At 45.8% G+C, this 12,500-nt stretch overlaps 1 protein-coding gene across 2 annotated transcripts in view; it reads right to left on the reverse strand.

Annotated features, from left to right (window-relative positions):
* The window catches only part of LOC122813556 (phosphatidylinositol 3-kinase regulatory subunit gamma), a 130,053-nt gene that overhangs the window by 23,100 nt on the left and 94,453 nt on the right, over positions 1 to 12,500 (reverse strand). For both annotated transcript variants that reach the window (XM_044085942.1, XM_044085943.1), the window contains exon 8: positions 3,100 to 3,174. In XM_044085942.1, the coding sequence (XP_043941877.1) occupies positions 3,100 to 3,174 (75 nt within the window). The remainder of the gene's footprint in view (positions 1 to 3,099; positions 3,175 to 12,500) is intronic.

Consider the following 12,500-nt stretch of genomic DNA (forward strand, 5'->3'; position numbering starts at 1 on the left):
ACAACTCTACAATGCCTTCCACACCTTCAGACTACAAAATGAACGTGTGAGAACCAAAGGAGGCAGTGTTTCTATCTATATTAGAAATAAATTCCCCTCCCGACTAGTTAAACTGGACAACTCCACAGAGTAACTCCATGTTCAGACTACTGTGGGTAAGACCCCCAATGAAGTCATAAGCTAGTTATAGATCCCCCTCCATGGATCATGATGCGCACCAGGCCTACTTGACCAAACTGGAGTCAATCCACATACTGCTAAACACTAGTCATGGGGAGATTTCAATTATCCCACCATCAACTTGGAAACCTACTCTAGCCCTAGCTCACTACAGAAAAAGTTCCTTGACTTTGTTAACTCATACGCCCCAGCACAAATTGTTCAAACCCAATCAACAAGAACAAACATACTAGATCTGGTTCTCACATGATGCACCACCGCAACTGTTGGGACTCTCATTAGTTAAATCTGACCACAAAATCAGTCACTTTCAAACTGGCACTGACACCATAACTCACAAAGGGTGAAATCAGAGTAAAAAATTTCACAAAGCAAACTATACCCTTGGAGGAGAAGGTACAAATGCATTCCAAGCCCCACCCCCAGCTGGAAGTGGTAACTACACCTAAGCTTACACTAAAGCCCTGTACAATCACTTGTATAAGTGTATAGGCTCAGCTGTTCCACAGAGAATCAAAGCCAGAGCCCCAAGTAAAAAGAAGCCACCCTAGTGGACATCCAGCATCAACAAACATTACAACAACTGCAAAAAGTTGCTGTCTAAGAAAACTAAGGTGAGGCCACAACAATGGAAAAGCACCCTCCTCAGCCTCAACAGGTAAATAAGACAAAATGTCAAATCCTCCAAGGGTAACTTTGAAAAAAATGTACAATCACAGCCAAGGATAATCATAAGGCATTTTACAGCAACATATGTAGGTAAACAAGTAGGATTCAAGCATGTGCCGAATTAGTGACCAACGGTATCACACACACACTGATCCTGCAGAGACAGCAAACCTGCTAGGAGACAGATTTGGCAAAAATTTCACTCACTTATTCCCAGGTTTGGCAAAAATTTCACTCCCTTATTCCCTCCAAACTTATCACAAACCTTGCCCCCCAACTCCCCCCATCCTACATATCTGAAGCGCAGGTTATTAAAGCCTTATCTAAGGCAAAAAACATAGCCTCTGTGGGACCGGATGGCATCTCAGGTTGTCTTTTAAGCAAACTAAAACATGAACTAGCATCACCATTAAGTATCCTATTCAATCAGAGCCTAACCATAGGCTTTGTTCCTGCAGAATGGAGAACGGCAACAGTTATTCCCCTTCACAAAGGTGGCTTAGCAACAGACCCATGAATTATAGACCTGCAAGTCTGACCAGCCTCATCTGTAAAGCCATGGAATGCATCATCATGCACCTCATAAACACATAGGTGACCTTCAAATCCTGGATCAGACTCAATTCGCTTAGTCAAGGGCAGATCCTGTCTGTCCTCGAAAATGTGACCAGGGCCATTGAGGACACATACTTCGACTTGGCAAAGGCCTTTGACAATCCCACACTTGGGCATCACTGAGTTAGCAAACTGAATGTAAACCTCTGTTGTAAGATGGGTTGCCAACCAGCTGACAAACCCGTCACACGGTATCAAAGGGGGTGACTCCACATCAACCAGCAGATATGTCACCAGCGGGGTGCTACAAGGGTCAGTGCTGGGCCTCATACTGTTTGGTATACACTTCTCAGAAGTTCAGGCCAAAACTAAGGGGCTGTGACTGACCAAGTCTGAGGACGACTGCAAACTGCATGCAATTATTGAATCCCCAAATGTCAGTATACTTCAGGAGAGTCTTCCACAGACCAACGAGTGGTGTCTTAGTCACAGTCTCAAACTGAATGCAAAGAAATGCATAATCATTCCTTGGTCAAAAATGTCCTTTCACACTATCAAATAATATCCTATGTACCTACGAAGTGGTACGAGATCTGAGATCACAAGTAGACTGCGACCTTAACTTTGACCACCATGTGTCTACTGCGATAAGGAAGGCTTTCTATGTAACACACTTGATTAGCAAAGGCATGGCCTCTAGAGCAAAGGAGGTTATAACCTCTCTATACTAGTCACTAATAAGGCCCATAATGGAGTATAAATGCCCCTTTTGGCATGTACCGTACAAAGCACCTGCAGCAATTGGAGAGACCTCCGATTTTTCTAGCTAAGAAGATCAAGGGACTCCAGCATGTGCCTTATATACACCGACTAAAGTCCCTGTGACTACACTCAGTATTGTATGGACTTCTTAGTGGAGACTTATGCCTGACTCGCACAGCAACCTCCAACCCAAACCTACTGAATTTTCTGCAATTCTGTAAAGCAAATGGGACTAGAGATGCCCATTCCAGGGACCTAAATATGGCCTGCGATTTGAATAACATGCTGGAGGAACAAATTTGTCTCCCAGGGATTGCCAATTCATGTGAAGCAGAGCACCTCTATGAAGAAACCTTGGCAAGTGTTTGGGGCACCGTAAACCCTTACCAGGGATAGTGCCCACAATTCTCCTGGACATGGGCAGTCATTAATAAATACAATCCTGGGTATTGAATACAGTATCTGTTGTATTACATTGGGATGAAATGGCTATGCTTGAGATGACCTCCTGGTCGAGAGCCTAATAACCTCCTATGATCCTATGACTGCCAACTGCATGGGCTGTTTGTTACGTGTGGCTACTTGAAAGTACTGTGGACCAGTGGATGATCCTGTTCATCTGAACACTCATTCCTAAAATCATATCAATCTCTTCATGACATGAACTTTCATCTGCCCTTCCCCTTTTCTTACTTGCACTATTAGAAGCAAGTACAGTACAGAGCACATTCATGCTCATGTTCAAGTTCATAGGTTCATAGGTATCATCTAAGCATCATACAGCTTCACAAGTTAAGTGGCACATGGCCTTGTATAAATTTAGTCCCAGTACAGCATAGAGTAGCTCGCCTTGCTTTGTCACCAATGTTAACAGGTTTACCACATAAAAATTAATAAGCAATGAAACATGGTAAAAAGCCTGAAATGACTTACTCATCAATGGTGTCATTTTTTATGTCAAGCCAATCATTTATTCGTTTTTGCCGCACACCTTTGTGATTCAGCCACCTGAAAAGGAGAAAAAAAAAAAACAATTTACTAAAACAATCACAAGACATAAGGACAGACAAAATGAGCATTACTTTTATACTTCCCTCAAATACCGAAGAAAAAAATACATGGCATTTTGTTTAGCTTGTTATTACATGTCAAACACGAGCAATAAAAAGTCTGCGTTGACAGTATTTTTCAAGTATCTTACCTTTAAATGCTGTGCAAAAATTTTATTTTGCTTTCATTAGCCTTAGCAGCCTTAACATTTAGCATCTGCAGTTTGGGGTGAAGAGGGATACAAGTGCTAATGACACTCCCACATGGAACACAGATGTTATTTCTTTCATTTCATAGCTACCTTAATGCATCTCCCCCATGGTGGTGAAAACTGCCTCCACTAGATACTTGTCAAATGTTTAACAAACAAATGCACAGTCAAAAGGCAGAAAGACAGTATGCATCACAGTGATTAGAAGACTGCTGCTAGAACATACAGATTTTATAACTACTGACCACATTCAAATATGCAAGGTGCATGACAAGAAGAGGAAAAGGGTGAAGGGAAGTGACAGAAGACACACTGACAGAACAAAAAACAAAACGAGGACAGTAAAGCTGGAATTACATCAACAGCAACGACCATAAACACAGGTGGGTTGAAATCACAGTATTGCTACAGATCATTGTACAAAATTTCACTAACAAAAATATATTTTTTAAAAAGCCCCCTGCTTTACTAAAAGCAGATATTCTTCTCACAAGTGAATCACTTTTCCCCGACTACCATGACATTGAAGCCCTCACTTTCCTGCTCATAAATGGGGTGAAAATGATGTACTAAAAAAAAAACAAATCATTCAAGTCAAAATTGTCGCATTTTCTTTAAGCACGGCTTTGAATTGTCTTTTTAGCAGCTCTGCCCAAGATAAAGTGCAGTTATGCAAAATGAATAGAAACATTATTGCAAGATTCATATATGTTTTGTGACTTGCCATACGTTGGCTTCAATTTCCAGTTTCCATATCTAGCAAGTACTGTTGCAGGCGTATTTATTTAATTTTATTTATTTTACATTTGTTTACCGGGAAAGTCTGACTGGACAGAGGTCCTTTTTCAACACAGGCCCATGGAGAAAAGCTCCAAGAGTAACAAATACATACAACAGAGAAAAATACAGTCAAGTGAGAAGCAAATACTACATACAAGATAGTGGTTTCAGATGCAACAAGTAGAGCAACAGTAATTTACATAAACAATAGTTTATATTTAGTGGATATATCCAAATGATTCTGTACAGCTAAAATGAAACTACCATTAGTGGGAGATCATGCTAGTAGAGTAAGAGTAATAGAGTGAAAATGAGGAATAGGTTATCCAGGGGAGTTGCAGGTGCAGAGCCAGGTATTAGTAAGGTGCATTTTAGAAGTTTTTTTAAATTGAAGTGTTGAGGAGTTAGTTACTAATGAGTCAGGTAGGTTATTCCAGTGTTTGGAGATGTAGTTGGAAAAACGTGATTCACCTGCTGAATTGTTAGCTTTGGTGGTGTGTAGAAGTAGTTTGTTGCTGGAGCAAAGGGGTCTTGAGGAATATGGCCGAATGATATTTTTGAGTGCAGGGGGGTTTTCTGATTGATAGTTGGATTAAAGAGGAGAAGTTGAGGGAGTTCAAGCCACTTGAGCTGCTTAAGTGATGAGCAGTGATGTGACTTGTATGAGGCATTAGTGGCAAATACAGAAAAAAAAAATGAAAATCCATTGTGAACAAAAAGCAAAAATAAGTAAGGAAATTATTTGTTTGGCATGGAGGGCAACCCTGATTATGCACCTACCCAACAACCCCACCATTACACAGCTGCAGATAAGGGCAAAGATAATAAGAAGTTATGTACTCACCATAACGTTCCATCTGAATAGGTAACTTCATTTGTCAGCAACCTGTGGGTATCAGATCCGACCTCGGATCAGAGCCGGCAGCTTTCCAAGCTAAAAGATCCGAGCTCTCAGCTCCTCCCCTTTACCCATAACACCCTGCTACCTCCCTCCAGTCTTCAGATCGAGTTTGCCAAATATGCACCCAGCAAAAATACAACCATTTAAGACCCTCAACAGAGGAACACTAACCTGATGCATGACAAAGGAAAACCTTCCGTCATGGATAAACCATGAAACAGGCTAGGGGGAAGGAGAGGGGGTCGGTTGCTGACAAATGAAGTTACCTACTCAGATGGAACATTATGGTGAGTACATAACTTCTTAATCTGAAGTAGTTAACTTCATTTGATAAGCAACCTGTGCAACCTGTGGAACAGAGTCCCCAGCTACCAAAAAACCTTGGGCGGTCCTCAAGGAAGGATATTCCAGAGCACTGCGGAGCCAAATGCTGCCCTACCTCTGGATATCAGATCCAGCTTATGACAAATGAAGGTATGAGAAGAGGACCAAGTAGCCGCTGAGCAGATGGCATCTAGAGGAACTTTTGACCAGAATGCTGCAGAAGTAGCCATAGAACGGGTAGAGTGGGCATGAACCCCTAAGGGTTCAGGCCGGCCGGAAGCTAAATAAGCATGAATGATGCAGTGTGATATCCACCTCACTAAGGTAACTTTCGTAATAGGCTTCCCCAAAGATGGCTTAGCAAAAGACACTAAGAGCTGATCCGATTTCCGAGTAGCCTCTGTCCTGTGCAAGTAAAAACGCAGTTGTCTGTGCACATCCAATAAGTGCAACCTGTATTCCCCTTTGTTCTGAATGTTGGGGAAGAAAACAGGTAAGTTAATGGTTTGGTTGATATTGGATTCGGAGGCCACCTTAGGCAAGAATGAAGAGTTAGTCCTGAGAGACACTCTGTCCTTATGGAAGACCAGATACGGGGGGGTTCATACAAAGGGCTTGAAGTTCAGATACCCTTCTGGCTGACGTAATTGCAATCAGGAAAGCCATTTTCCAAGATAGAAATTTTAACTCTACCGAAGCTGCAGGTTCAAAGGGTGGGCCTATCAGTGCCTGCAGAACCAAGGTTAAGTCCCACGGGGGAACCGCATTCTTGATCGGGGGTCTCAACAGAAAGGTGCCTTTCAAAAAGGTTTTGCATATCTTAGCTAAGGGACCAAGGTTATCCCCCATGTGGAAATGGGAAATGGCTGCCATTTGGACTTTGACTGTAGAAGCACTGGCTCCTTGGTAGAAAATATGGGACAGGAATTCAAGAACCGTTGGAATGGGAGCAGTAAAGGGGTCTAAATCCCTATGTTTGGCCCAGATGGAAAAACGCTTCCATTTACTTCTGTAGATCTTCCTGGTAGTGGGTTTATGTGCCGCCACCAGGATAGATTTTTACGGGAGATGAGATACCGGGAGTCCTAGCTATCAGTGGAACTGGATCAACCAAGCCGTGAGCCTGAGGTCGTCCAGGTTCGGAGGCTGTAATCCAGCAGGATGAGAGATCAGATCCGGAATGGGATCTAAGAGCCAAGGAGGAGCTACGCTGTGAGACCGCAGGTAAGGGAACCAGATCTGGTGAGGCCAGAATGGGGCTATGAGGATTATTTTGCTCTGCAACCTATGAGCTTTCTGCAGAAATTTTGTCATTAGCGGAAGCAGAGGATAAGCATAAAGAAAACCAGGGGGGGGGGGCCAAGCATGAACCAGAGCGTTTCTGGGGCTCTCCCCTGTTGGGGGAATCAGAGCGAAAAACTCGCTGCATTTTATGTTTGAAGGAGAAGCAAAAAGATCTCAGCGAGGTTGACCCCATCTGAGGAAGATCTGATTCGTTTAGAGACCACTTGTAAGGCGTGAGGATTGAGCGACTCAGCTTGTCCACTAGAATGTTGGACCAACCCGGAATGTGCGCTGCTATCAGAAAGCAGTTGGTGGAAATCGCCCATTCCCAAACTCTCATAGCCTCTCGACAAAGAGGGTAAGATCTGGTTCCTCCCTGTTTGTTGATGTACCAGACTACTGCCATGTTGTCTGTCTGAATTGCAATAGTCCCCAGAGGAAGAAGGTCTTGAAGGGCTTGCACCGCTAGAAGCACCGCCCTCATCTCCAGGACACTGACATGCAGAACGGTCTCTAACGGGGTCCACGTGCCTTTGACGGTTCTGCCCATGGAATGCCCCCCCCCCACCCGAGGCGAGAAGCATCTGTGGTCAGCATGGCTTGGGGTTGAGGCATCACAAATGGTCTCCCTTCCTGCAGCTCTCGGGAATGGAGCCACCAAAGAAGGGAGTTCCTGCAAACCCTGCTTAGGGGAATCGGATAATCCAATGGGTGAAGGAGGAGAGACCATTGAACCTGAAGAGTCCATTGAAGGACTCTCATGTGTAATCGCGCCAGAGGTGAAAGGCTGATGGCTGCCACCATGGAACCTAGGGCTCTCAGGACCAATTCTGCAGGTGGGGCTGGGGACTGTAGGAGCGCTATTACATGTAGCGACAAGTTGCGCAACCTGTCCGCTGTCAGAAAGGCTTTGGACTGGAGCGTATCTATCCTGGCCCCTATGAAATCCAGAACTTGCACAGGATGAAGAGATGACTTCTGAAAATTTATGGTAATGCCTAGATGTTGGGCCAAGGATAAGGAATAATCCCTGGCAGAGCAGAGCAGATGCCTGGTGGGAGTGGTGAGGAGCCAGTTGTCTAGGTACGGAAAGACCTGAATTCCTTGAAATCTCAGGTGGGCTGCTACAACTGCCATGACCTTGGTGAACACCCTGGGGGCTGTGGTGAGGCCGAATGGGAGAACCCTGAACTGAAAATGACTGGCTCCTAGCCGAAAGCGGAGAAACCATCTGGAGCGTCTGTCCACGAGAATGTGGTAGTATGCATCCTTCAGGTCTATGGAGCACATCCAGTCGTTCTCCTGTAAAAGGGGGAGAATAGCTTGCAGAGTGATCATCCGGAATTTCTCTTTGGCAATGAACAGGTTTAGAGTTGACAGGTCGAGAATTGGCCTCAGGTCCCCCGTCTTCTTTGGCACAAAAAAGAACCTGGAGTAATTGCCTAACCCGGATTGCTCTGGGGGGACATGCTGGATGGCCCTTTTTTCTAGCAACTTCTTTATCTCTGAAGCCGCAGCCTCCTTCTGATTGGGTGGGACATCGGGAAGGCGCTTTGTTCGTGGGGGAAGATTCAGAAAGGGGATAGTGTAACCTCTGGATATTATTCGGAGCACCCAACGATCTGTCGTAATGGACTCCCATCTTTGTAGGTGCTCCGAAAACCGCCCCCAGACTGCCTCCAGAGAGGAACAGCCGGGCAAGTCCTCAGGGCTGCTGCGCAGGTCGGTCCGAGAAGGGTTCTCTGGACCCGAAATTCTTTGGCCCCCCTTTGCCTCTGGGCCGGCGTCCACCTTGTCCTCCTCTGCCTCTGAAGGATGAGGGGTCCGGAGCGGGACGCGACTGCTGGGACTTCCGGAACCACATCTTTTGTCCTCTCTGGCTCCTTGAGAAGGACCTTTGAGGATTCGAGAAGCGGATCCCGACGGCAGACAGCGTCTTCCCATCTTTCTCGCTCTGGAGCAGTGTGTCGGATGGTTTTGCCAAATAGGGTAGAACAGTCAAAGGGAGCGTTCGCGAAGGACGCCTTGAAGGGTTCTGCAAAGGTGAAGCCAGGCATGGTGCCGCAAGGCAACCCCTGCCCCGCTGGCTCTAGCCGCTCCCTCCGTGGCATGGGAGAGAAGCCACATGGAAGTATTAGAAATTGACTTTAGAGTGGCCATGCGAGCCGAGAAAGTCCGCGGCTGCCATGGACTCTGGGGGAGCTCCAGCATATTCTTTTATCAGATCCCACTGGAGTCTAATGACGTGTGCCAGATAATTCAGTGCCCTTACAGAAAAGGTGGCTGAAGCAAACATCCGCTTTCCAATACGGTCCATCGTCCGAAACTCCTTATCAAGAGGATGGACAGAGGAACTTTCTTGCGCTAGTTCCTTCTTAGTGGCCGCCACCACCATGGCATCTACTGGGGACCCTTTATTCCATGCCTGTTTGTCAGGGGGAGGACTAAGAATATTGTCCGGTCTTCTAGGGATTGGCTCCACTGTATCCGGCTCCTTCCAAGCCCTGGTAGTAATCAAGTCTACCAGAGGATCAACTGGGGGGGACACCCAAGAGGTAGACGGGCCTGCGAACGCCTCCAGAAACACAGACTCATCCGAGGAAGGTTTTTGGGCTGACCACCCCCCTCTAATATGCAGCATTTAAATAATGTCCCCAAAGGAGACGTCTTCAGGGGGCAACCTTGGGGAACCTTCCCCTTCCTCCAAGTCTATGTCATCTGTGAGGGACTCGGGGGAGCCCAAGTGCCTCCTCTTGCACTTACGTTTGTGAGGGACCTCCTCGGTGGGACTGTCCGAGGAGGCCTCACCAATGGGGTACTGTTCCCCTACGGGAACCAAGTGGAGCTTCGGCACAGGCTGTCCCTGGGGCCGGATGATGGACAACAGGCCCGAATGAGAGGGGGGTGAGGGGTGGATCCGCAGCCCGGACCGGGGACCTGGAACTCCGACAGCACCCTCTCCACCACATCAAAAGCCGAGGGCGAGCCACTCTCCCCTGGCTCCGAGAGTAGCCCCCTCTGCTCCGACGTGCGGACAGGAGTCGGAGCCGATGCAATCTGATTCGAAAGGGTAGTGTGCTCCAACCAAACGGAGCCGAAGACACACTGACCCCTGTGGATCTGAAGCTTGGCTGTCAGCTCCGACGGGTCGGATCCGACATGCTCGAGGGTATGGTCAGCGAAGTAGTCACGACTGTTGGCAGTGACTCCCCGGATCCGAAACGGCTCTGATCCAAAGACTCCGAAACCAGATAGTGAATCGGAGAAGGAGCAATTGAAGCAAAGAAAGGGACCGAGCTCCCCAGTCTGCATTTGGGCCTGCAGGAATCGACGCATCATCCGGTCCATATCAGCGTCAGACATACTTCGAGTAGATCTTGAAGAGGTCGTAGAGACAGGCCGGGAAGGCCACCTAAACGACCTCGAGGGAGACCAGGACTCCTCCTCCGGTGAAAATTGGGGAGAATGGAGCTGAGAGGGGGAAGAACCGGAGACCCTCCTGGGAGAGCTAACTAATTTAGCAGGTGGAGCAGAGGGGTGAGACTTTGCCCACCGCTTGTGGTCTTATGCCGGTCCTTCTCCCTATGCCTTTTTTCTTTGCTAAAAGTGTCCCCCCTCTCCCTGGGACACAGAGGGAGGTTGAGTCCCTGCCAGGGGAGGGAGAACTGAAGGCTGGACAGCCGCAGCCACGGCTGGTGCCGCTGAGGAAGAGGAGGAAGAAGAATCCGGGGGCAGGAGTCCCGCCAGGATTAACTTATTCCTCCTATCCCTCACAGCCCGGGGGTTAAAGGCTGCGCACACTTGGCAGCCCGAAGACAAGTGGGCCACCCCCAGGCAGAGAACGCACAGAGTGTGGCCATCCGCTGGGGACAGCTTATGACCACACTCGGTGCATTTAGAAAAAATGGCCTTAGGCCCTTCAGCCATTGCACGTTAAAACGCGCCCACTCACACAAGAAAGGGGAGGGAAAAGACTAAAACTTTACACAATTAACCACAAAAAATATCCAAAAATTACAGATATAGAAAACTAAAGGGCTATTAGACTCACACACACAAAAAAAAACTTTAAGAAAAGAGTTTTAAAATAGTTTTAGATACTCTCACCAACGCCAAGAGCTCGTCACTTAAGCTGTCAGAAGCCGCGGCAAATGAGATCTGAGGACTGGAGGGAGGTAGCAGGGCATTATGGGTAAAAGGGAGGAGCTGAGAGCTTGGATCTTTTAGCTTGGAAAGCTGCCGGCTCGGATCCGAGGTCGGATCAGATACCCACAGGTTGCTTATCAAATGAAGTTAACTACTTCAGATCCATGGTTAAAGACTGTTGCCGCTCACTATTTGTAGCATTCCACTACCAAAGACATTAAAATCACACTGCAGCTGTAGTGCAAAGACTACTGCAAATCCTTGCATTCCCATTCCTTCACACACAGATGTAAAACAAGAAAAATAATATCTACTTATGTACTCAAAAAAGCATGCAGCAAAAAAAATTCCAGTGAGTTAATTTCCTCATACTATTTTCTGTTGTAGCTCAAAATTCAGTAGCAAGTGTTTCAGTCTTAAAGGACTTAACTTTGCAGTAAGCACTTCTGCTTTGAATCTAGCCATCAGTAAACAAAAGTGACTCTGACTGCTGGGGACAGATACCGGACTCCTGGATATTTACACCCCTGAAGTTTTTGAGTATTGGATGTTTGTTCTAGTCTATAAATGAAATAAAATCAGGTTCTTGTTTGGGGCTACACCCAAAGGATATCCAGCACCCAGGCGTCTGTCTCCATCATTTTAATTGGAAACACATACACCAGTGGTTCTCAGTCGCACAATAGCTAATTCAATGTCCCAAACTTAAGTGTCAGTGTACTAACATCCACTGAAGATGGCCTTGAAAAAGAACCTTTTAAAATGTAAGCACTTCAGCCAAGAAAGCCCAAAACAGCCTATTTTTCTTTCAAATCCCTATAATAAACACTAGTTGTTAGGACATCAGAGAAACACAAGGAGGTTTCATCTCAGAGAAGAGGGGAGTGTCACTACTCAAGCCATGAGCTCCCTTGGATGGTCACTCAATCATTTTAATTTTCTGACCTTCTTGTACAGGAACTAGGTCTTTCCTTTATGATTAAAGCTAGGTTTTTATTTTTCCTTTGTGACCAAAGCTAGATTTTTCTGATTTTTAGGAAGAATACCTGAAAGATAGGTGGAATGACCACCACATAGATGAAATGTAATTTTCTCAGCTCTCCTACTGTCTGCCTTTATATTAAAAGGTAATACAGTAAATGTAATTTTTGGTACTGTGCTCTTCCCATAAGAAAAAAAAAAAAAAAAAAAAAGGACAATGGAGAACAGCATCTCTGGGTGAAACTTGAAGGCCACAAGCGTTCTTGATGGTAAATCCTCTTGGGGCAAGCCAAGCATTCTCAAAAGAAATAAAAAAAAAACTTAGCTACAGTATTAAGTAGGAAACACCAAGCTCAGATTACACTGCAGAGAGAGAGAGACACGTACACACACACACACACACGCACAGAAGAGAAAAGGCCTAATATGGTTACATCTCTAAAACTAAAGAAAGAAGTCATTCAATTCAGGTAGCAAAAAATATCAATTATAGACCGACATCCATCTAATGCACATTCATGAAACCTACAGCAGCGATCCTTATGATGCACACTGGACACTATACGACTAAGGTGTTACAACGCTGAAAGTAGTGGGCAACTGTTGGGATTTCCTTTTCAGATATCCCCAAACTCGGCATGTCATTAATATTCTTAT

The sequence above is a fragment of the Protopterus annectens genome, chromosome 10.part0, assembly GCF_019279795.1.
Source record: "Protopterus annectens isolate FY-2018-M chromosome 10.part0, PAN1.0, whole genome shotgun sequence".
NCBI classification, from domain to species: Eukaryota; Metazoa; Chordata; order Ceratodontiformes; family Protopteridae; genus Protopterus; species Protopterus annectens.